The sequence below is a fragment of the Sinohyriopsis cumingii genome, chromosome 5 (genome assembly GCF_028554795.1).
Source record: "Sinohyriopsis cumingii isolate HCF-2022 chromosome 5, ASM2855479v2, whole genome shotgun sequence".
Taxonomy (NCBI): Eukaryota; Metazoa; Mollusca; class Bivalvia; order Unionida; family Unionidae; genus Sinohyriopsis; species Sinohyriopsis cumingii.
Genome location: NC_142965.1, coordinates 30,060,656 through 30,087,957, shown reverse-complemented (window position 1 = coordinate 30,087,957; position 27,302 = coordinate 30,060,656). Strand labels below are relative to the sequence as shown.

The window sequence follows — 27,302 nt, the reverse complement described above, 5'->3', positions numbered from 1 at the left end:
ATGTTCATTGTCGGCCAAAGTTGATTCTTTAATCTACACCTTTGATTATCGTTAACCTTTTAAGCACAGTTATTTTGTTGAGGAGAAAAACATTGTAATAAGTGTCTTCTGAATTTACCACAGAATAGCACCTTAGACGAAAGGGCAAAGTTATGTGGGCTACCGAAATGTTTATTCCATTTAGTTGTGAAATGTGACCAAGTAGATTGTTTTGTGATTTTCGTAGCGAAAGGTATTTTTACCTACAATACATAGTTTGATGTCTTTAACGTGTCAGTATTATGTAGCGACCTTTAATTTGCGTATTTTCAAAATCAATCTTCTGCTAAATCAAAATATAGAATACAACAATGTTGTAAGAGTGAAATCGCAAAATGTTTGCCACTGTAAATAAATAAATATGAGAGAGAGAGAGAGAGAGAGAGAGAGAGAGAGAGAGAGAGAGAGAGAGAGAGAAGGGGAGAGAGTTCTTTGCACCACGGCAAGAATGGGAGAATACTGGATAAAAGTTTTACTTGTTTAAAAATATACAAAGTACCAATAATTATTTAGGTAATTCTTTTATTGTTTAGTTATTGTTTAATTTTACCAAAGTACAGACTCACAGGATGTGTATATTGTTTAGAGTGTTAATCATGCGATTTTGCATGGTTTGCCTATTACGTTCACTCAACCAATGTAAGTAGCAGCATCGCGAAGTGAATGTTTCGAAATTTGGGATATCATTAAGTAAAATTAAATAAAAGTTAGGAATTTTAAAAATGTGTGAAGAAAGTATTGGATTTAAAATACCGTTTGTCTCCTGTTTGACCTGTTTTCGGGCTCCAGTTAAAAGGCCTTCTTGACAGCTAAAACTTTACAAATTTTGATCACCTCGCAAAAGTCGAACTTACAGGTTTAAATTAGCAGATCATAACAAAACTGTTTGTTGAGGAATGGTAAGTTAAGAAATGTAAGATTCCTAGCTCTTTCTGGATACCAAAACCCTAAAATGCACTTAAATATTGCGGATTAAAAGTAAGAAATTATAGACATGTCACAAGATAGAACGAAAAGTGAACGTTTCATATCTTTGGACCATCCTTAGACACAATTAGCTTTGAACAGCCGTAATACAAATATATCTCAAACGCCGGGTAATAACAGGCAACATGAAAGTTTTGCGATTACAGTTCCCGTTAACATAAGGAAAGGAGAGTAGCCCCCATAAGGAATCATCTTACGTTTCAAACCAAACATGCAAATTCAGGGTCAACATGGCTCTCAATGGTAAAAAGGTCTCTCTGGTAAAAAGGCATCTCATTGGTAAACAAGTCTCTCAATGGCAAACGGGACTGTCAATGGCAAACGGGTCTCTCAGTGGCAAACATGTCTCTAAATGGGAAAAAGGTCACGGCAAGCAACTTTCACAGGGGCAAAACGTCTCTCAAGGACAAACAGGTTTCAAGGGCGAACCTGTCTCTCAGAAAGCTATTCATACGATCTAATACCCTCTGCTTTTAGCGACCGCATGCCCAAGCACGTTCTGCCACACATGGATACTATAGTTTCACTGCCAGGTCTCCTTTGTCAAACAAGCATGGCAACTTCTGCCTCCAGTAGCCTGGCGATACTACTTGAGATGTGTCTGTTAATGTGGTATTTGAGTAAGCATACCGTCGATGATTATGAGCAACAGATAATTGACGGTTCAAACTTTCCTTATCAGTCATGTAAATTAGTCAAAGTAAGAAGGCGCTTGACGTATCCATGCAGAACATTGTCTTTTGTGGCAATCCTTGTAGAATCAGACCAGTGCTTATAGAATTATTTCGCAACCGTAACTCCATTCAATGCTCAAATATCTAAAGCTTTGTTAAATGAAATGTGACAAATTCAGCGGAAAAATCGTCTCCGACATCTCTTTAAGCCGGTGCACAGCCCATCAACCAAAGTCACCTTTAATAACTAATTAGTTTGGAAGTCGTATTCACTTTGAACAACATCAGTTTAGTAATTAGAAGAATTAAGATTAGCAGTTAAAATAATTTCATCTCACCCCTGTAATTGCAAACAACAATGACAGTTATAGCGTAATCTTTTTTCTCAATGTGCGCGGGCACCCTTTAACAATAGTCTAATAGTACATTTCTAATATGACCACGACTCAAGAGAGCGTGTACTGTCCTCCTTTGATGATCGTCATAAATTTATGCAAAGTCTTCTTGCTGAGCGCCAAGCGAGGCAGCTGCTAGTACCACTTTTACAAAACTGAATGACGAGAAGTACTACACCCATCGGTCAAAGCTGGGTGAGATTTTGACTCGTATGTCCCACCACAGTGACATGTTCACACGCGTTTGCTTTCAGAGTCATGCATATTATTATACAGATACATCATGAAAAGTGCTACATCAGTAAATAAAGATGATTTCACTGTGACCTATATTTCAAATTGCCCTGACAAGTATCCTTGTATTCCGTTCAGATAATACTGTCTGTAGACTCATTTAACTTTGTTGTAGAAGCTTTATAAGAAACTAAGTCGCTGTTGCTAATTTTTCACGTGCTAGTGATCTATGTTAACGTCTGCGTTTAACTCATTATTTTTAAACACTGTTGCTTCAGAGAGTTGATATATACGATGCCTTATAAACATAGTACACCATCTGGACCAACATAGTACACCATCTGGACTAAACAAAGCGTTGTAATCCAGCCACATGGCGTTTTTTTAAAAAAATATTTACGATAGAACATGGAAGTATAATGAAAATGCAAATCTTTCAATGTCAGCGGATTTAAAGTGAAAAGAGTAATACAGTCCTTTTGACATCATATCCATACCAAAGTTCAGAACCATAACAAAAAGTCTGTCATGAAGATCCCTTGTGACATGTTTTTGATATGCTCAAAATTAGAGAGTACTGTCCACAAAAATAATAAAACCTAGCTATGGCACTGTTGTCTAAATTCATAGACGTAAGCACCTACAGAAAACTATATGCATACCACACTGGTTGGTTTTCACACATTCGAACGGTGGTGCGTCCATATACAAATCAGGTCGAGTTGAAAAGCCAAGATGTATACACAGGAAATGAGTTCGACGGATCCTTTAAGTTCAATGTATCCGAAATGTAGTACGAAAGTATATTCTGCAGACAATTCTAGGCGTCGTGTAGGTGATTTTGGATAACCATCTATATCACATGCTATATCAAAGATGCGAAAATAGTAATATAAAGGTCGTAAACGCTTGCACTGTTTTGGATAAACTCTTGGATAAACTCTTATGTAACCAGTGTATCTCTTTAAAGATTTTTTTCAATTGAGGATTGATGAGCGATTTTGAGAGAGAGAGAGAGAAAGAGAGAGAGAGAGAGAAAGAGAGAGAGAGAGAGAGAGAGGGGTTATCATCATGTTCTCTCCGTGTGGATTAGTTCAGCTCGTTTTATTACCGACAAGAAACGTGTCCATCTGAATTGAGATAAATCTAAGTGCGAGTATTCGATATCCATGTTTTCAATAATCATAGTGTAAATGCAGCCCAACATTTGGAATATAACTTAAGCCGTGCATACCAAAGCTCATTTGCCTGGATGAAATCCAATCTTTGGAAACTTATGCTTTGATAGTGTGCAATAGGGTTATTTAAAGCTGGCTCTCAGAGTTATATTCATCCAAACATCAACCGTTCGGTACATACATCAATTGTCGTTTCACATACTTCTTTTCCTTTAAAGCAAATGTACTATCATTTCTAAAGCTTTTTTTATAACCTATAATTTCCACTGGTTATGCATTCTTGTCGGTATGTGAGAAAGCTTGCCAGCAGCTTCCCGTGGGACGGTGGTTCTTAAGTATGTTTACCGCCGTCTTCCTCCATCAGCTATACTGGCCACCGTGTATAGCCTATCGTGTGCTGAAAAATGGCATTAAACCCACAACAAGTTCCTTTCTTCTTTGCAGATTTATATTATACGATATATTCGCATCAATCTTTGTTTCACATGACACGTACTTCCATAAAATGACGATGAGAACTAAAAGAGCAGGACGAGAGAGATAGAGAGGAATTTTTTTTATCCTTGTGGCTATTATCTACCATTTTCACTGGGGCTATTATCTACCATTATTAAAGTTGTCCTTATAGTTATCGACGCCAATATTTTTATCGTCGTTTCCATCATCATCATCATCTTCTTCTTATTCTTATTCTTCTTGCTACTAGTATTAACAAATTCGTTGTCTTCAGTTAGGCGTACCTTGCTTCCTTCTTTGCGAATGAGCTTAGAGCACCAGAACTTTCTCGTGTATATCCCGAGCAGTGCTACATCGCGGAGTTAGTTAAGCGTCGGAGTTCTTCGTCACTTCTAGCTATCTCCAGGAACGAATGTTCCACAACCACCAGTACGATCTCGTCTTCTTGAAGTGGCTATTTCAGCATCTTTTGTTGTTTTCTTTTTCTTTGAAAATTCAGCACGAGGTATTGTTTTGCTTCTGAATCTGAATTAAAAAGTTTTTGTGCTCTTTCTGTTGATCAGTCTGGATGCTAATCACAACCTTTTCCGATTTGTTACACGAAGTTCCCACGTTCTGTGGTACTTCCACTCATTTCCGTTCGTCATTCCATATATTTAAAACGACATATATTGTGTTTGTTTCTAAAGGTACTTAGTACTACCAATCGTCACACTCACCTTCGGCTAGCTTACCGCATTTACTGATTTGTTCATTGACTGTGTCACTCGTACTCGAGCACATTCTACATTTGGTGAGAAATCTTGCCTTTGAAGAACAGCTTTCACATCGCTGACAATGGCTGTTTCTTTTTCTGCTTCCATAAGAATCGGTTTTAAGTATATCTTCATTTGACCTAGCTGAAGTTTAAGTGTCCAATGCCGCTTATTCTTCTGTCTTCCGTACATGAATCGCATTGTTTTATTCTCTCATTTATTCGTAAGTTACTTCACAAACCCTCATTTATGGATTCACGTCGTCCTCCTTCTCCCAATCATCATCATCATCATCCGTAGTGGTAGTAGTAATTTTAGTAGCAGCAGCAGCAGTCCTTTGCTGTGTAAATATAATTATTTTTGTCGGCAAATCCTTACATTCTGTAGAGACTGACGAATTTAGCAAGAAATATGAGACTCTTAATTAAGACAAGACGAAGTGGAACACATTTTATCTTTCGAGAGAACATCGGTTTACACAGATGCCTGTCACAATCACATGACAAAAGTGCTTGCTGCCGATATTTGGCAGCAGATAACACCAGCTCACCTAAACCAAACTAAGTCTGCAACGTTAACTAGAATTCCTAAACATGTACACAATATACATGAACCGAAACGATGCCTTTTAATCAAACGATTTTAAAACCGTAAACACTTACAGACGGAAGCTATTTACACGCAACCGTACGTACCTCTGGACATGCGCAAGGGATGCTTTTATGGGCTCTAAAATGACCCAAAAATGCAGTGGCTTGGAAGCTTGAAACGGCGTTGCTTATCAAAGGTTCTGTTAACTGTTTATTTGGTGGTGTTTCTATTCACAAAACTATTTTTCAAAAGCTAAATAATAGAGTTTTAAGAAATCGGAATGGTTAATACCTACGTAATTGACAGCCATTTGCATTGTCATTTACTAAATTTAGCTTTTTTGCTGTTTTCTTTTAAACATTTACAAACAATAAACTAAACTAAGCTGTTTAAACGTGCAAACGTTGCAACCTTCATCTGAACTAAGTGATGGGGCATGCATCATTAAGACATGTTGCATACACACTTGCTCGAGAGTGGACTTGGTTGAAAACAAATTTCGCAAGTTGTGTCAGTAAATTGCCTGTCGTTACAGACTAGAACTTAAGATATTATAAGAATTCTTTATTTCAGACTACATAGTCCATACATCTAATTTAAAATACAGATATAAAGGAAAAACATCGTAAACATAAAAGAACACATATATCATACATACAAGTATGCAGATACCTCTACACAATTAACTGCACCCTGCATTGTTGACAATGCAATTAAGTGGCACATTTAAAGAGTAATTTGTTCCATCTGCTAATAATATGAGAATTTAAATGTCATAGTTCCACAGATATTTCAATATACAGTTCTTACTATCAGATAGTCTTGTCATCATTGAGAACACATATTTTCTCATTAGGTCATGAAAACTGAATAGGTTATAATTTACAAACATGTTGGAGGCACTGTTCCATCTTAGAAGGCTTAATAAAACAATAAGACTATTTTTTAAATAACCAATAACTAGTTTTCTTTTCATTCATTCACTGAAGTTTGTCCATAGATGATCACAATAAATTGTGCAGCAATAAGATTTGAATAATCTAATTCTGATATTCAATGAACAATTCTTAGAAGCATGTTTGTTCGAGTGCACACAAATCTGTTACGTTTCATCTCCTAAGAGATATAGATATACGAAAAGAAAAAGAAAAAATAATGTTTATCTAATGATTTCTAAACGCGTCAGGTGGAATTCAGGAGAAAGGGCATCTGCGAACGATGTAAGGATATTAGATTATGAAGCAATGATTTATTTGGGCGAAGATGTTTCGGTAATAAGTCATACTATACACATCAAAACGATTTGATTGACACGTCATGCTGACACATCAAAGCGATGTCATTGGTACGTCATGCTGACACAATATAGCGATGTCACTGACACGTAATGCTGACACATAAAAAAGCGATTTCACTGACACGTCATGCTGACACATTAAAAAAATGTCATTGACATGTCATGTAAACACAATAAAGCGATGTCATTGACAAGTCTTGCTGACACAATAAGCAATGTCATTGACAAGTTATGCTGACACATGAAAGCGATGTCACTGATATGTCATGCTGACACATCAAAGCGATGTCTCTGACACGTCATGTTGACACATGAAAGCGATACCATCGACACCGGTATCGTTATTACTGGCTTGTAAATGTACTTTCGTTTGTAGCGACATCTATGGTGCCTATAGGAACCGTTGGTTTTGGATATTTTTCTCCAAAGAATTTTATAATACAAACGAGTCACAAAATGAAATACGAATGTTATAGAATACTCAGAACTTTGGCTTTGAGTGGGCCATCAAATTTTCTTCAGTTGATATCTAATAAGTAACTTCCTTGGAACACAACGAAAAGGTTATTTGTTATTGGTGAGAGAGTTCAATTTAAATTACAAACAGCCGTAAAAATCTTTCATTTGGCAAATTTTTTTCACACACCTATTTATATGTATATTCGAACGTTTGTATTCAAGTCGTTATGTGATTCGCTCTACTAACTACACCTTTTCTTGAAACTGGATGGGTTGGAAAAGATAAACACTGCCATACCTGCATAATCGTTCATCTAATTTCTTTGTATTTTTCCTTTCACCCATCCTCCGCCCCATCTACCTTCTCACATCGTGTTGTCAAAGTGTATAATCTTGGTGTTCCATTTCTCCACAAAGCAAGTCGCTAGATCGCTGGAGAAAAAATGTCAGTCTCCTCGCCTAGCAAACGTCGTTGTTTTGCACCTATATCATTGGGATATCGAGAAGCACTTGGGGGAATATAATACACACCAGGCTCCTTCACTGTTTCTCTTATGTCGTAAAATCTTTATGACGTGTTGTAATGAAAAGAGAAAACAGTTCTCACACAAGAGCATTGCTGTCAGGATAAAAAATAATCATTTGCCCGTAACCCAATACTGTTTGATGAGTGTCGAATTGTTTTTCATACTGAGTGCTTACAGGGAATGGGGGGGGGGGAGGGAGGGATTTGAATGTACATGTATATGTAGTTCCTCCTTTTCCACATCTAGGAGCTGATCGTCAGATCGTTCATGAATTAAAACACAGAGAAATGCCATCGGCTGTTGTTTGTTTTTAGTTGAATAACACGCTCAGTTCTGCAGAAATCTGAAAACCTTAGAGACTTCAATATTAAACTTAGAGTATGCCAGTATTTCGTACCCAAATTTATTTTCATCATTTTTGTTGCAATCTAACTTCACTATGTTTCTAAAAATTATTAGACTAGAAACTACACGTGCTCATTTATCAGGAGAATACAGTACTAGTTTTCCAGACATGAGGCATCTAATTTCTCAATTTTCTCAGGTAAAGATTTTTTTTGAGAGGTAGTGTCATTTGATTACCTACAGCTAGGATGGCTACCTTGGAGACGAGATGGCAAACTATGCGAGGCATTTATTCGATTAGAAACCATATTACTCATTACATGCAGATGCTTTCATTATATTTTCACTTGCCTATAAATTTACTTTCGCTTTTATAAGAAATAACGTGCGAAGATGCGTATAGCATTCACAGAAGACATTCATCAGCGCAAATTCTCCTCCTCCCTCCACGTGACATGATACAGAATTCTTGAATATGCATCCTTGGGTCCGTCCGTCGGTTGAAGAGTTTTCGCAGTCTCTGAAATATTGATAAACATGTTATTTAGAAAATATTCTTTTATTATGAATCAGTCAGTTAAGTTGAAAACTTTCTTAAGAAGTGTTTGTTTTCTATTTGCTTTTACACTTTACTCGTTATTGCCAACATTCTTACGTTAAATAAATGTAACCTAAAGAAGAAATTGTCAGAAATCCGTGGCAGTTTAACATTAAATGAACAATTATTTTCACTAGATGACAACTGTTTTATCTAGACAACACTTATGTACACTAGACAATACTTTTTTCATTAGACAACAATTATTTTCATTAGAAAACAATTATGTACACTAGACAACGCTTATTTTCATTAGACAACAATTGTTTTCACAAGAGAACAATTGTTTTCAGTAAACAACAATTATTTTCACTAGACAACTTTATGCAAATAAGATAGGAAAAAGCCGAGAAATTGTCTTACAAATGTAGCAACCATCAAAACTGCAACACAACAACAACTTTTAATATATTTATACAATGATTATGTGCATTGACATACACATTTGTGACTGTACAATTTTAAGAAAACGTGTACCCAAGATGTGGAAAGTAATAACTTGGTATAGGAACCATCACATAACTACAAAAGACTTGGTCTAGAAATTATCTCATGACTACAAAAGACTTGGTCTAGGAATTATCGCATGACTACAAAAGACTTGGTCTAGGAATCATCACATGACTACAAAAGACTTGGTCTAGGAATCATCACATGACTACAAAAAGACAGAAACTGTCGGTAAGGATTTAATTGCCTGAATATACATTTTCTATACTATATATGCATTGGCAGTTTAGATAGAATATATCTCTATTTCAGAGCGCTGTACAGAAGCAAGCAGAATCCATGGAATCAGACGCAGAATTGCTCCAAAGCGTTGGGTTTGAGCGCCCGGCAGTCCAAATTCTGCCGGGAGAACCTGGACTTGATGGGCACTATCTCATTGGCTTCCCTCAAATCCGTAGACACCTGCCAACAGCAGTTTCTGGACCGGCGCTGGAACTGTTCCTCTATAGTCAGGGTGCCCAAGTTATCCAGAGATTTAAAGAGAGGTAAGCATGGATGTGAACAGGGGGACCATAATTGCCAGATATCGGCACAGTCGAAACGAACAGTCTGTTCGCTTTAATGGTCATGCGGCGGAAATATGTCTTTTTGTGTGTGGATTTCTTGGGAAATTTGGATATAGCCAGCAAAAATTATTTCTTACTCTTCATTAAACTACATCAGCGTGATTTATATCGACACCATACGTGCTGTCGTGAATTTTGCTGTTATCAGAATATACCATTCTTTGTCGAAGAACTGAGAAACAAAAGTCCGTTTATGCACAACTATGAAGGGAAATATTTTGGAATCTGTCACGCCATCACATAGTAGTTCCTCGATCCAGAAATGTCTATACTGAGTCCTTTCCAAAATCTGATGTATTCACCTTCTACCAGACATATTATTTAAAGCAGGCCGTGGACCAATCAATACAACTTTAGTACAGATACAATAGATTTAGTTATTGTTTTCATTATTTAGTTTTGCTTCTTCTGTATTTTTTTTTCGTTTGTTTTTTGTTTCTTTTGTCAAAATAGTATATTGTTTGTCAAAACAAGAATACTCTTTGGTTTCATCTTAGCTATCTTTTATATCACAAATTACTATATACGGATTTTTATTTTCTAAACCCGTGTTAGCTTGGTAATAAGTATTTTGGTGCATTGTTCAATTGATGATTAATAATTAATAGTAATTAACGCGTACATTGGGCACTTTTGGTTCGTTTTTCCCCACATATTTCAGAAGAAAAAAAAGGGGGGGGGGGCAAACGTTAGACTTTTATTTTAGCGTGCACGTAAAAGAATCAAATGAAAACAATAGCTGAGAGATCAGTCGAAGAACAATTTCTTTATCTAATTTGGGGGCGAACTGTATGCCGAACAAGCCTGATTCTGGATTCAGGAGTACAAAACGATACATAAACAAGCCAAATTCCACCATTCCCTGGTGACAGCAAACAAGATGCGCGTTCCGATAAACCCGGCACAATAAAGTCAGTAAAAAACCTCAGATATGTAAAAGAAAGGGAGAGTCGAGACAAACTTATGTGTCTGAACCCAAAATCATTTGAGCTGGAACACTGTAAATACTGTATAAACAGCTGCTATAACCCTGACAGTAGAATACCGTATTTTCCAGTGCACAAACCTGTCCCGATTTAGGCGAGAGACTGATCAAGCCGCAGAATTTCACCGTTACATCCACCTTTTGGTTGCTGGCTTTTTGCATAAGCATGAATATTGGCTTCCGAATTTGCACATTTGCAAATTTCTCGGAACTCCTCTGGTTCCACAGAGTTATTATTAATGATCCTCAGAACTGTGATCGACATAGAATCTCCCTTTTTATTATTCCGAATTCTGCCTTTCTCATCATTGTTGCGTGTGTACAACCTCTTGTACGTGCATTAATACAGTATTGTTAGGAACATATATTGTCCGGGTCTATTTTTACGTTTCATGTATAATTGGTTTTTGGCTTATATATAGGTCCAGTCTATTTTTGCAAAAGTTGACTGCTTCTCCATCAAAAACGGAACCAGATATTCAAAGAATTTGATTTGCGGTGAATGAAGAGGAAATTAGATCGTTTGATATGTTCTGCAGATTTTTACTTCACACTGCAGCAAGTAATACCTTGGAACACGCGAAATAAATTGGGCTTTCGATGTAGATTTGGCTACAGCAATAGAGATATTTTCAACATTTGCCACGAATAAAGAGGAAGAGGAAATAAAAAAGCAATAGTCAGATATGTAATATCAGGAATAATTCCTAAAAGCAAATATTATGTATCATGTTTATACCAAATATCTGACTAGGGTTATAAACCGTAATTAATAGCACAAATTAAAACAAAAAATACTTATTCGAACCCAGTCGGGTATTCTTGTAACTTTTCAAGAACAAAAACAAAACAAATTTTTATAATAAAAAAAAAAACGCAAGCGCACGCTTAAAGTCCTAAACTCTTGGTAGTAAGACAATAGGAATCGAATCAGAGATTCAACAGAGATTATACCTAACTTTTCCTCCTTTATCATGCAAATTTCATAGCTCTACATGCAACACATCTTGCTACGTTATAGAGCGGGAGTTTTGTGCTAAATAGAAATTCGCTGAATACGGATCCAAATCAGTGTTAAGTAGACGTGCGATATAAAAATTCGCTGTATACTGGACCAAATCAGTGTTAAGTAGACTTGCGATCCTCCTTAAGGCAATTGCGATAAAGTATTTTCTTACTACTAAGCGAAATTTCCCTAATGCCATTTATCCTAATCTTTCGTCTGCTCTTACAATCATTTAGGCTTACCTGGTCTTAACTGCTGAGAGATAAAAACCAAACTGAATGACAGCGTGTGTAAAGTTATTTCTTGTACTGTTTTCGAGGTTAGCCAAAGGGATCATTTTTGATACCCGGAATTGAGACCTTCAGTTTTGGATATACCAAGTTGTAAATTACTTTCAAGCTTGATTGACATTATTCCGTACCATTTTAGTTTGTGACTGTACATATAGTTCTTGAGCAAAATGCTGGTACGCACAGTCACTAAAATCTCAAATCCATCGTCTTTACATACCACAGCTTGACTTCCCATTTCCAGGACCAAAATTTGACTTCACTAAAATTTAACATTGTGAACGATATCTGCTTACATTGTTCTACTTTTTTTTGCATGCTTGACAAATACTTAATGTTTATTTCTTACAGAATTTAAATGATGAAGTGACCCTAAATGTGTTTGCTATGTAGACCATATTGTTATGACATACACGAAGCATTACTATTTCCTTAGTACCGCTCCGGTGGTCTAGTGGTTAGAGCGTCTGCCTCGGATGCGAGAGGTCGTGGGTTCGATCCCCGGCCGAGTCATACCAAAAACTTGCAAAAATGGTACTAACAGCTGCCTCGCCTGGCGCTCAGCATTAAGAGGTTAGTGTTAGGACTGGTCGGCCTGGTGTCAGGATAATGTGACTGGGTGGGACATCATACTACATGTCTGCAGCATGATGCCCCAGTGCTAGACATCACTATAAACTGTCACACTGCAGCATCGTAGCGATATGATTGAAAAATTGTTAAAGCTACGTTAAAAATCCAAATCACACACACACACACACACACACACACACACACACACTATTTCCTTAGTGACCAAAACTTATTTTGCCTTATGCATGTCTTAAAATGTTGGCGATGACTGCATATATATTTCCACTATGGCTGCAAGCAACAACAAAAAACAGTAAATGTATCAAAGTTTTGTAAATTCTCCTTCTGGTATATGCTGGGGCAAAATGGTTTAGCTTGAAGGGTCAGTCCCCGACAGATTTATTAGTAATCCTACTAATTTATTCCTGAATTGTATACCGAAGCATCCGGAGCACCTATGATTCACAATATTTTAGGTCTGGATGCGGATGTGTCTACTGACCACCGGACAAGGTGTCATGACTTCGCATTATTTACCAATGTTTATAATCAAGTTATAGGATTGTATAAATCTAATATGTTGTGTCCATTATGTGTGGTCAGTGTCACAACATGGCCAGATATTCTCAGCAAGCAACGTCGGGCCCTTAAAACAGTGTAACATATAGCTTCGTAAGAGATTGCCCATGTTCTGTTGTAGTCACACGAACAACAGAATGTCAGTTTTTGTTTTGCATTCATAATTTCGGCTGTTGCAGCATATTTATCAAAAGTATCCCAAAAAATATGTATTTGCATATCTCAATTGTGTCAGGGCATTATAGAAGAGATAAACAAGTAATTTGGGATATTTTCTTAAAGAAATTGTGTTAGCTACCACCAAGGCCCATTCAGTTTCAGTTTCTAACTGGTGTAGACCAGGGGTCTCAAACTGAAACCACTCTGGTGGCCGCATGAGCATTTTCGATGACCCAAGGGCCGTTTCACTTTTGTTATCTCTCATGACACCTTATACCTCCAATCATTTTGCGGGCCACATGATACGGCTTGGCGGGCCGCGTGTTTGAGACCCCTGATGTAGACGATCAGTCCTTTGATAAAGACACTATGATCGTGTAAAGTACATGTAATGAAAATGGAAAATGATAATGTTCCTGGTTATCATCACTGCATCAACATAAATTATCTACTAGTACTAAGACATGTTAAAATTCCACCATCCTAAGTCTAGCAAGATAAGTGTTGACGTTTGATTTGTCCAGTTTTTATCAGACTTAATTTCCATCCCAACAGGGCACTGGATTATTGACTGGAGTTTTAAGACTAGAATCAATTTTCGTTGGTAAAATTCTGCCCCGATTTTATTAGCCGTGGGAATTTTTCTTGCCAGTACATTATTATGTTGACTGAAATTTGAAAGCGATTAGCTCCTTTCAAAGGGATTTAGTATAGTGTTGCTATGGGAGAAGAACAACCACTGTGTGTGCAGAGCCGACAAGGGGGGGGGGGGCAACCGGGGATATATCACTAGGGCCCAGGCCCGTAAGGGGGCCGGGGTCAAATAATTTTTAATTTAATAAAAGAAAACTTTTGTTTAAACAAGAACTATGAGAGGCCAGGGTGTTTCTTACCCCAGGGCTTGTGATCGCTCTCTACGGCCCTGTGTGTGTGTGTCCTTCGTTTACAGCCTTGTGACGGCATTATACACTGCTCGACATGACTGTTAAAATGCCGTCTTGGTCTCCTTATGAAGTTCAGTAAAATCTTTATAATGAATTTATATTTTATGCTATTGGTTATTCATTGGCGCACACATTATTACTATAATATAATAAAATGATATGAAAATATGAAACTATTGTTGCAGTTATGTTTAGTAGCCGTAATTTGCCGAAAACGATTTTTTAAAACTCACCTGGACATAAGGTCAAGTGGTCTTATGATATAATCCTGCATTCCGCTTTCCTCGTCTCATAAATTCTCCATTCAACTTCTTTTCTAAATCCACGGGTCCAATTGCATTTAAAGTTATCAAAGATTATTCTGGCAGAAAGGTTATTTAAAGTTGTAAAAATTGACGTCGATAAGCCATCGAATATGCCCGTTGTTACTAAAATTATGAAAATCTACAACTTCTCAAAACAAAAAGGATTTGATCATATTTGACACAAAGTATTTTTGCATAAAAGCCTTTTATTTTATTTTTTATGATGGCAACCCGAAATCAAATATTACCGTCGTTGCTATAAATATTCCTTTTTTCTTCTTTAACTTTACATGGTCAGATACTGAACACCTTCATATTGCACGCACGTGCAAGACCCGTGTGCCTAAAATAGTATAGTGTATTAGGAACTACTTTGTAAATAAACCATGTACACCCATGTAGTAGACTTTAGGTTTTAGTTTATTAGATGTGTTTGTGAATGAACTAAAATAAACTGTTTCGTCCATTTGAAAGTACAAATGATAAAGTGAACAATGTGGACAAGTTTACTGAGTCACAAATGAAACATTCAAACAAGCAAAAATTAATGATAGTGATATTCGCGATGTCCACAACAAACCTGAGACGTAATATTGAAAATACCATTCTGATCATTTAAACAGTTATCTATGAGAAATATTCATAACTTTTCGTTAATGGAATGGTTCACATTATGACCAGTGCTCTCTTGGGTATATAAAATAGCATTTTTTTAAAAAAAAAAAGATACTGAGGGCAAGGGATTTCGGACAGATTCGTACCATTTTATAATTGAAAATACTAAATTCGTGAGAGAAAAAATGCAGCTGAAAGTCTTCACGAAACGTAAGGGCCTCAGAGCCAATAAGCGAAGACGACGACAATTTTTAATTTCCGCCGTTTTAATGGATTGTCACACCATCTGTTTTGCAATTTTCCGCGTTAACTTTGTTGATACAATGTTTCGGATTGATGTTAGCGATAGACGCCATACAGGTCCTAGGGGAGCATGCAAGTGACCAGGCATAAACATGTCTCCTTTAGTTGGTTATAAGAATGGCAGCAAATGTGCTTACATTTTTGCATCTTGAATTTCCTCAAAATGTACTTTCTTCGTTCTGAAAATCCGAATCACACGAGCTATGTCATAGGTTCTAAAGCGTGATTACACATTTAGAAATTATAGCGTAATTTCTACTACATTCCAAGTGCAATAACATTCAACTTACTGCACTCAAAATGAAATGAACGTGATACTGCATGGCGTCTTTTTGATGATTACAATTGAAAGAGTTCATATTCTTCCCACATTAGGATTCCAAACATTTAATGACAGAAAAAAAAGAAAAAAAACACATGCAGCTGAGTCGAGACTCGTCCCTCCCTGCTCAAATCACATGTACTTCGTGTGGAATTGACACAGCTGATAAATCCAGGTCCAAAGTCACCGGAATTGAAAAGAATCGACAACGAAAAAAAAAAAAAAAATACTAAAATCTATTCATACCAGACCAACTAGAAAAGCTGTTGCAATGTGCATTTATTTACAATAATAGTCTAAATTTAAATTTTAAGTAGACCAAAGCGACAGTTCTTTTTTAAAGTGATGAGCGCGCGGCTAAGTCCAAATTTCGCCGAGCGGAGTTATGTGCGCATTAATATTGTTGTTGTGTATTGATGAATCTGCGCTTGTGTATTTATTTTAGAGTAGAGCATAAATCCAATTATTTTATTCCTTGTAGCATATTTTTATGTAATTAAGCCTATGGCAGAATAAGAAAATGAGAATATAATTAAAAGGTTACTGCATTCATATGGGAAAATATGAACTCGTTTTGTCGGATGGATACTTCACTCCCACAGGTCTTGCAGTATCCATTCAAAAAAGAACTCGATCATACTTTACCATAAAAATGCAGAAAAATATATACAATTTTTGAATTGGATATATATAAAAACACAGACGCCGATATATTTTAAAATAACAATTATTACGTCATTGACGTAACGTCGTAAATTGTATGCTTCATCATAACAAATATATATATATATATATATATATATATATATATATATATATATATATATATATATATATGACAGGATCAAAAAGATATACGAGTCTCTAATGAAAACTGAATCAGTAAAATAATAAAATAGAGACAATTACAGTTTTATAAAGGATATACTGTATGTACAATATCTTCTCGCAAATACTGCTATATGGAATTTGATCAAATATGGTAAAAATCATTCTAGCATAAACGCTTTTTAATTACATACATATTATGCCGATCCGCTATCTAATATAGACGCTGCAATGAAAAATATAAAAACTTTACACTTTTTAACTTCTCAAAAATAACTGAATTGTTGAAATTTTACTGAGAGCATGTTGGCTTTAAAGTCCTTCAGGCTGATCGAAATCGTATTGATCCACTATTCAATATGAGCATTGTAACTAAACATAGAAACCAAAACCTTCTGAAATACCACCAGAATTTTTTTACCAAATGTCATTGAAAGTATTCAAACAACAGGCCATGCTTTTTATTTTTAATAGCCCGCTCCTGTGGCCTAAGTGGTTAGACCGTCTGCCTCGGATACGGGAGGTTGCGGGTTTGAACCCAGGTCGAGTTATACCAAAGACTTATAAAAATGGTACCTGAAGGTGCCTTGCTTGGCGCTCAGCATCACACAAATATAGCTGCCCTTACCCAACAATATAACACAATATTACAACTTTTAAATGCCAGGAAACATGACATTAACTCAAAGTTCGTGGACAACTGCACTTGCACTTGGTTATTTTAGGAGCGAGAGAGAGAGAGAGAGAGAATATTAGTAAAGACAAAGGTTTGACTGTGACTGGATGAGTAACCACGCTGGGGAAATTCTAGAAAGGCCAACAACGATGTGGTTGGGCCTCGATATGCCGCCTGTGGCCGTATATGATTATTACTTTTGTCAGAGTGGGTGCTTTCTATGATTGCTTTTAACTAAGGGTAATAAATCAACCAAATTTGAAGGCCTGCTGCGGCGCCTATAACGAACTCATCTCATAACTAAATGAAAGCACGGATTTTATGGGCTTTTCATGGCGTTGGGAGTAATTGGCTCCCCGTTTTTTTTACACGGGATGGTCCTGTAACGCCAAAGAGAATCATGTAAGGAAACAACAAAAAACGTAATACCTAAGGAATGAAATATTGTTATTATTGCTGAGATCATAGCATCTTACAAACATAGGGAATATCTTGCAAACAAAATACATGCTAATGAATTTGATCTTTGACCTTCATCACAGTATTTTCAATCGGATATGCTCAAATGCTACCGAACAACAATTGGCATAGCCATGGTACATTTTACAATCCGCAATACAACATTGTCGAGATTTTCCTGCATGTATATTTATTTTCTAGGGCAGAAATCAAAGCTGTTAGTTGACCATATGATTTTAGATATGTAAAACAAAATGAAGCATGAACGTAACACGTAAAGCGGATACGGCCTCGTCAGATCCCATCATTGTATTCATACTCAAGGGTCTATTTGTCTTTAATCCGAATAATCACATGCACTTCGTGAGGCCTTCACAGATACATAGTTTAATATTATGATTAAAGGATTAGTTCGGCTTTCAAGCCAAGTAAATACTTTTCAAACATATAAGCAAGTGGCCCTTTATTAATTCTACAATTTTTGTGTATATGAATTAGTTGATTACGGCTTCCTTGTGCATCTTCCCTCATATCAACTTAACCTCCAGCTCAAAGATGAAAGAAAACAGACGTGATAAATAAGATAAGATACGGAAAGTATTAGTCCTCATAGCTGCAAATGTGTGTGTGTGTGTGATTTGTATTTAAAACGTAGCTTTAACAATTTTTCAGTCATATCGCTACGATGTCTGCAATGTGGCAGTTTATAGTGATGTCTAGCACTGGGGCATCATGCCGCAGACATGTAGCATGATGTCCCACCCAGTCTCATTATCCTGACACCAGTCCTAACACTAAGCTCTTAATGCTGAGCGCCTAGCGAGGCAGCTGTTCGTACTATTTGTATAAGTCTTTGGTATGACTTAGCCGGGGTTTGAACGCGCGACCTCCCTCACCCGAGGCGGACGCTCTAACCACAAGGCAACCGGTGCTGTCGCAAATGGTTGAGGAACATTCATTTATAAGCAAAACATGCGTCTAAACAAATATCTGCCATATGTTGATTTTAAAATTAATTTGTACGTAAATTGTGTGAAAATGTGATCGAGTTATTCAAATGACCAGTAAGTTGGTTTACGAAACCAATCTTATTATGGAAGAAATCTTGCAAAGGTAACTAGTTCTCACTTTTACGAATAAGGTTGGAATTTCAGTTTTAAAAACAAATCCAGAACATGGTTTTATATTGATAATTTTATAATTACAAGTTTTTAGTTTTACTGAAGATATTGCCTGTTATTAGGCATGGGCTTATGACGCCGTTAGAACCGAAGAATTCCCTGAGGCTTAACCAAGTCTACTTATACGAACATTCTTTGCAGGTACGCGGGAGCAAGCGTTTGTGTACGCTATCACCTCGGCCTCCCTGGTACACTCTTTGGCTCGGGCTTGCAGTATTGGGATCACGACCAAGTGCAGCTGTGGAGCGCTTCCTAATGAACCCCCTGCAGGGGACTACAAGTGGGGCGGCTGCGGGGATGACGTCAGCTCAGGGCTTCACTTCAGTGAATCTTTCGCTGACGAAATTACCAAGAAAATAAGCAAAAAATTCATGATGAACGCCCACAACAACAAGGCGGGACGAAAGGTAAATTAAATTTAATACTGGAATAGGTTTACTATACTGTGGTTTGATTGCACGAAATCGGCAGGGATAGGGCTTAAAGTATAACCCCTCTCCGTCCGTCCGCCCGTCCGTCACACCATAGTTATGTTTGAAGTTTATGTCATTTTATTGCAGGTGCATTGGTTAGTCCTCTGTTGTTTAACGTCCTGTTTCAAGTTTCAATGTTGATCTGTTGTAATTCTGAGCTTTGGATTATTTTGTGATTAAGTATGTTTTCATCTCTGTTCAATCACTGTCAAACAGAAGACGCGTGCATGTGTGTTGGGGAGGGAGAGAGTGATGCGAGTTTTACTTTATTCCCTCAACTTTCTGTAGTGTTACATTTATTATTTTAATTTAATTAACCTCCTGCTCGATTTGTTATATCATCAAACTTTTCATTTATTTTAATTGTTGACTAAGGACGGACTGTCCAATCGTTTACGTAATACGTATAGTGTTTGCCTAAAGTCTGTTATATTACACCTAGTGTTTTTCATTATGACACAACTACTTGATTGGGAAGTTTTTTTCTTTGTTAGGAATAAAATTTCAATTTCATGAATTGTATGATTTCTTCAACAGAGGAAATAAATTACAATTTCATGAATAGTGTGATTTCTTTAACAGAGAAAATATACAGTTTCGTCAACATCTGTACGAGGGGGTCGCCTCGAACTGCCACTGGGTGCCATTTTGAAGCAGGCGCAATATCTTGTAATTTATAAATACCTGTCCACATCACTTAAAGATAACCGTCCTTTTCATATCACAAGAAAACCATTATAGCCTTTTTCAATGCAAAAAAGTGTTTGAAATTTGATCCAGCCCAGCGAAAACGGGAAATAACTGCATCTCTTTACCAACACTTACGAAATACCATAAATCCCGTGTTATATGTCCTTGAGATTACCGTTTAGTTCGAGATCACGTGTTGTGCGCACGCATGATTTGTGAACAAAAATGTTATTTATTGACCTTTGATCATATATTTAACTCTGTGGCCCGTGCAATTATTGAATATTAACATCAACGTGTATATTAGATGTTGATGTGAATGGCCATATTATGCCAGTGAGACGGAGCGCTGTCTAAGGACCAAGTGTCCTATTGACACAATAGTCGGGCCAGGAAATACTAAACGATGCTGTTCAAACGGTTTCGTATATTTCTTGCTGGAAACCAAACTATAGTGCACACGCTTAGAATGTGACCCCATCATTCAGTTTAATTGGGACCCATGTCTTAATGCGGGCAAACTGCTATTTCATGCACCACTGAATCATAATGCATTTAGTTGTTTGTAAGAAAGTAACGATGTAGGGAATTCTGGACACCCTAGTCATGTAAATAATGTTTTGACAGATCACATCCATGCTTTTGTTCCATGAAAATTGCAGTTTTTGGTATGCAAGTTAACTCTATAAATAAACTACTGAGCTACGGTACTGAAAATTGTATCCACACATGCACACATACGGTACTAAAAATGCACACATACATACGACTATAGGAAGAAAGAAAGAAAGAAGTTTTAATTTGAAGATATGCTTACACGTCAAAATATATTTAATTAATTTCATGTAGATGTAGAGCTTTACTTGTTAAACATCCCCTTCCTTCAGTGATTATATGAAGAAAACTCAGTACACGTGTAACAGCAAACATCCATCCATGTTATTTCTTTTTTTAGATGATCATGGAATGTGACATATTCATTATATGATTTATCTCTTCTATTAAAATGATAAAATGGGGAAAATCAGTCCTAACAGTGTGACTTCGTTAAACACACCAGGCATCGACAAAATACATAAAATACTTCTTTTTTAATCAATGAATAATTACATGACGGTGACGATAATCCTACATGATACATTTCATTAGAAACAATGATATGAGCAGTTTTAGAGTACTTAGTTAGCAGTTTTCATCATGCACCATTCACTCTTCAGCATGTGAAAAATACAATTACAAATGTAATGTTTTATCTGTCCATTTCTGCCAAGCGTTCCTAAAAATGTAATCTCTTTGATTTGTAGACTTTGTTGACTAGGCGACAAGAAAGCTGCTATTTAAATCCATTGTGTAGCGATGACGTCATTAAGGTGTGCTACTTTTCAGTAGTAGTTTTCTTTTGTTCTACCTGTTTACAACAGCATGATACGTGTGTGTAACACGATGAACATATTAATATAGAGGTTGGTCAACATATTGATTACACTCTTACCTATCACGGTAAATTTTACATGTCTTTTTATCAATAGTGATGTATACAAACTCCGAAGAACGTCTTGTATTTTCAGGTTATATTCTTTCAATTTCAAATAATTTTTCTTCCAAAAATAAATGCCTTCGTTTTCTATTGGAACATGTATGGTTTTCTAAAAAGAACAAGTGTTTTGTCGTAATAACGTGTTAATAGCCAATTAGCGCGGTTGGGAAGCATAAACATGACTCTTTACGAATGGGGGATCCCATTTAAATAGGTGCAAGTGCGTAAGGCACATTATATCTCTCTGGTTTTTCCTCGATCACTGCACCTCCTTACCCATTATTTCTTTCACCCGCCACAAAGGAGCCATTTGGACCGCTACTTTCTGCTTCCAAAAATGAGATACGGCCTCCAGCAAAACTGGAACATCTGCGCATAGCCGTTAGTCCTTAGCTTCGTCTGATTGCAATTTGCAAACTGTTTCAGCTTCAATAATTGTTCTTCTTTATCAAAGAATTCGCGTGCGATATTGCATACATCATTACACACTTGAACGACGTCTCATGGTCATAAAAACCGCCTGTCGTCTTTAGGAGGAGTCTTCTGTGCCAAATTCATGGTAAAAGTGTAATAAATGTGAAACAATTCACGGAATATCCCCTACGTAGAACTGGATGTATTTCATTTTACTAGCGTTTTCGCTTAATTTGAAGCTAGCATGCCGGTATCAGCAATTCCGTATCCGTTCTTGGGTTGTTTGGATCAGTTGTCAGCGAGGCCGTGTTTTCAGTCAGAAACGCTCTTTCAGTTAGAACCGACACGTTAATCAGTTACCGATAAAACGATTATCAACGAATGCTGCCTACAGACGTTGGGAGGTTCAGGGATTAGAGATAAATGTGGGGAGGTGTTCAATTATTATTAGAAAACTTGGTAAGAGCCAGACAGCAAGTAAAATCCTCATTAGTTAGCATAATGGGACGACTATTCTATGTCCTCATAACATAATTCGTTATGTCGATACTTCACGTTAAAACGATCCTTTGTCATCCCCAATCAACATCAAAATAAATAAATTTAAAAAGGACAGATTGTTCGCTGATTTATCATACTAATAAGTATTGTTTTCTTTTATTTGTTTGTAAGTTTTAAAAGGTATTTGTATGGATTAAGACAATGTATTCAGTGCAAAGCACAGTGACATTACTAAACAGTGATACTCATCACACACGAAGCGTAATGATGTTACGAAACAGTGATACACATTACACACAAAACATGGTGATGTTACCATATAGTGATACACATCTCACACAATGCACAATGATGTTACCAAACAGTGATACACATCAAACACGAAGCGTATTGACGTTACCAAACAGTGATACACATCACACACAAAGTATAGTGACGTTACCAAACAGTGACAAACATCACACACAAAGCATAGTGACATTACTAAACAGTGCTACACATCACACGAAACGTAATGACGTTACCAAACAGTGATACATATTACACACAAAGCATAGTGACGTTACCAAACAGTGATAAACATCACACACAAAGCAAAGTGGCATTACTAAACAGTGCTACACATCACACACGAAACGTAATGACGTTACCAAACAGTGATACATATTACACACCAAGTATAGTGACCTTACCATACAGTGATCCATACCATACTTATTCAAAACAATAATGTAAACAGACATTAAAACTCCATTGTAAGACCCATATAATGAAAACGTACACATATAATGCATACATAAAATGCACGGATAATTACATAACCGTACAAACACCAGAAGCATGTACATACATACATACATACATACATACATACATACATACATACATACATACGTACGTACGTACGTACGTACGTACGTACGTACATACATACATACATACATACATACATACAATCATACATACAGAAAGAAAGAAAGAAAATTGCACGCAGAAAAACGAAGGCCTCAGAAAATGCTAGAGGCTTAAAATACCAAATCAATGTAAAAGCAAAAACTACAAATGTACTTAAGTACAAATGTACTTGGTGCTAAGTTAAGCACAGATACAAGCTAATAAAACTACCAATGGACTTGGTGCTAAGTTAAGCACAGATACAAACTAATAAAACTAAAAGTGGACTTGGTGCTAATTTAATCACAGACATAAAAAAATACTTAAAAAAAACCTAAAAATGGACTTGGTGCTAAATTAATCACAGATACAAATTAATAAAACTAAAAATTAACTTATATGCTGCGCTGCTATTAATAGTAAAGGTAATAAATATACAACGAAAAGCCCAAACGTTGAAAAAACTTATGACTGAAAAAATATTTTAAAAAGGAACGAACTATTTGCATAAGCCACAGGGGCCCCGAGTGGCCGAGTGGTCTAAAGCGCTCTCCGTTACGGATCACTGCCATCTCACCTCTGTCTGCGTAGGTTCGAGTCTCGGATTCGGCCAATGTGGGTATGTGAGAAAGCTTGCCAGTAGCTTCTCGAGGGTTGGTGGTTCTTTCCGGGGATTTCCCGGGTTCTTCCTCCACCATTAATACTGGCCGCCATGTATAGCCTAACGTGTGCTGAAAAATGGCGTTAAGCCCTACAACAACAACAACAACAGCAACAACATAAGCCACACGCACGAGTCGCTATTTGCATAGGCCGCTCTTACAAGTCTCTATTTGAACAGGCCATTCTTAAAGTTGCTATTGTATAGGCCAAACTTACAATTCACTATTTACATAAGCCACACTTACAAGTCTCTATTTGCACAGGGCACACTTAGAAGTCGCTATTTGCACAGGCCACACTTACAAGTCGCTATTCACATAGACCAAACTTACAAGTCGCTATTTGCAAAGGCCACACTTACAAGTCGCTCACTACCATGTCTGCAACAGCCTGCGTACAATTCCATAACAATTCGTGCATCAATTCTCATTTGGCAGAATGTTCCAGACATGGGGAGCAGCAAACTTGACTGAAACCTTGCACTACTTGTTGTTCACCCGCTAGGTGGAGCCAGAAAATGTCGTACCTGAAATTATAGCGAGAATTGTTTAAAACAAGGCTTGATATATCTTGGTGTCATGCCATATACGATTTTACAGACTTGTATGGCCATGGTTCGAAGTCATTTAAATGTAACGTTAGTATTCATGCCCTTGCATCATGGGTTCTCAAAGACGTAGAGATCTAATTCATACCTTTTATCTACCTTAAGAATATTCAGCTTGTTACAAGAGTGAAGTGCTGAAGGCAGCAGTTAAATTGCAAAGACTAAAAGACTGAAACGTAACTAATTGCCCATTTAAAGTTAGAGGCCAACCAGTGTGCATTAATGCATTCAGTTGTCTTGAATCTTTCTTGTATCTTTTACTTGTCTGCTCATCAAATTTCATTAAGAAGTGTATGTCAACTCCAAAAAGCTGGATGATTTCGTCACAGTCAGTCTGTTTGCCCCCAATAGAGAAAGATGTGCAACTCTAACACATATTGTCGTCAGTACAAATGGTCTGGAACTTTTCTGGGTAGGCTTTACTTCCATTCTGGCAAACCAGTAGACCATGGCTTCCCTCTCCCGCAAAAGCACATCCTGAAAATACTTGTTGCCTGTGTGTAAATTAGAGTATTATCTTCTGCACAGTTGTATAGTGTTGCCTGTTAGACAAAGTATAATACATAATGTATGAAAATATTAAATAATAAAGGCTCAAGAACAGCTATATCGAACCAGTCGCTCTGAAAGGTATTGAGTTTTACCTTTTGTTTTCGGTGTGACAGGTAGGTAATTTGTACAGTACGTTACTGGCAGTGACAATATCATTTTCAGGGTAAATGTGACATCATCTGGTCTCACAAGACGCGATGTATCGAGCGTGATCCGCTTTTAAGTCACTTACACACGAGATATTACACATCTGTTTCTATATTTTATTTAATATATTTTTTAGAAAATTAGTTAGTTATTGGAACTCGGTTTTGTTAGTGTAAGGATGTTTTCATTGAGTGTTGAAACGCCGCATAATGTATACGGATATTCTGTCCAGTTTCTGGATTCACAACACGTATATTCTTAAGAAGGTGTTTAAATCGTATTTACTTCGTGTCTGCGCCAGTAATGTGAAAGCTCTTCCGTTCCTGAGAATTTGTTGATACATGTCGCTGACAGCGTAAGAAGCATTTCACCGATTTCACAAGCAAAAGTCAAAACGATGCAGACGATGCGAAACTTAAAGACGAACTCCAGTCTCCTCGCGGAAACGGATGGATAGTTCAGGAAGCTTTTAAAAGTTGTCTAAAATACATTTTTTTTTAATCTACAAATTTCGCAGCTATGCGCAATTATTTAAATAATACACGTGTATTGATTCTGTAACTAATGTTACGCTTTAGAAAAATGAATGGATTATGTTATTCCTGTATAATAAATCAGTTCCACTTTTTTCGATCTGTGGTGATATGGAATAGAATGATGTCATTAGGTGACACACTGATATCTATATCCAAATTCTAAAAACAAAAGGATTATTTTCAGCTAAGTAGCATACATAGGGATATAATAAATGTGTGGTTAAACAAAGCTCTGTTACAAACTTATATGCAAGCGAATAAAAAAATAGTTATTTTTCTTTCAAACATAAAATATATATTCCAATGTTTTAGAAAAGGTACAGATTTACAGATTACATTCAGTGATGATAACATTGAAATAAACAATATCAACCATGATATCAAGATGGATAGCATTGAAATAAGCAATATCAACCATGATATCAAGATGGATAGCATTGAAATAAGCAATATCAACCATGATATCAAGATGGATAGCATTGAAATAAGCAATAACAACCATGATATCAAGATTTTTAACATTGAAATAAGCAATAACAACCCTGTTATCAAGATTGTTTAAAAAAAGCACCGAGCAAAGAACAAATTACGTATTTGATGCGAGTCAATACACAAAGCTGTATTCTGCTAAATTAGAATACAAGCTGAAGATCTATTAAAGTTCACGAAGTAAATTTACAATGTTAATCAAGAAGAGAATCTAAAGAGAATAAAGAATTAAAACATCCTGTGGTGACCCAGTACATGAGGTGACTGATTTAGAATCAACCATGCGACTTGTAAAATTTAACAAAATCTTAAATTTTTAAAACTTTAGAAAGGATTGAATAAATGTTGCCGATTGCTAAAATAAATGCACGTGTTGTACATGGAAGCCCTGTTGGCTTATGGACAACTTCTAAAGAAAATTTACCAACTATAAAGTATTCTCTGGGTATTTTTTATCGTTGAATGATGTACAGGAAGTATATTTTATACTGTTAAATTATATGCAGTTTTATACCGTTAAATGATGTACTGTAAGTATACTTAATAACGTTAAACGATGCACAGTAAAGACATATATCTCCATCGAAAACAACCGACAGAGAGCACTATTTAAGACGTATATACTCAGATCATGAACATACAACTGCGTACATATATATCAATCAATTCTGGAAAAAAATTAAATGAGACAAAATGAAAATAAAATGAACCGATGCAAGATAATAATAAAACAAACAACCCACTTACCCATCCACAACCATGCGAGGACATGGTTTTATACAAAAGAGTTCATTTAAGTCACATGGATAACCAGTGGCAGGCAGAAATTGTTGGTGCATCTAGCTTTGACTAAATTGAATTCCACCCAAATATTTAAAGAAATACGCCTTATATCAATATGATGTTGCTACTTTCGTGTTATTGTAATGAATTAGTTCTATGATCTGTTTGAAAACTATTCAA

The 27,302-nt window shown here is 36.5% G+C and overlaps 1 protein-coding gene across 1 annotated transcript in view; it reads left to right on the top strand.

Annotated features, from left to right (window-relative positions):
• LOC149798871 (protein Wnt-11b-2-like) overlaps positions 1–27,302 on the top strand; it is an 81,776-nt gene that overhangs the window by 47,996 nt on the left and 6,478 nt on the right. The window contains exons 2-3 of the mRNA XM_089957786.1: positions 9,298–9,530; positions 18,978–19,243. Coding sequence (XP_089813912.1) covers positions 9,298–9,530; positions 18,978–19,243 — 499 coding nt within the window. The remainder of the gene's footprint in view (positions 1–9,297; positions 9,531–18,977; positions 19,244–27,302) is intronic.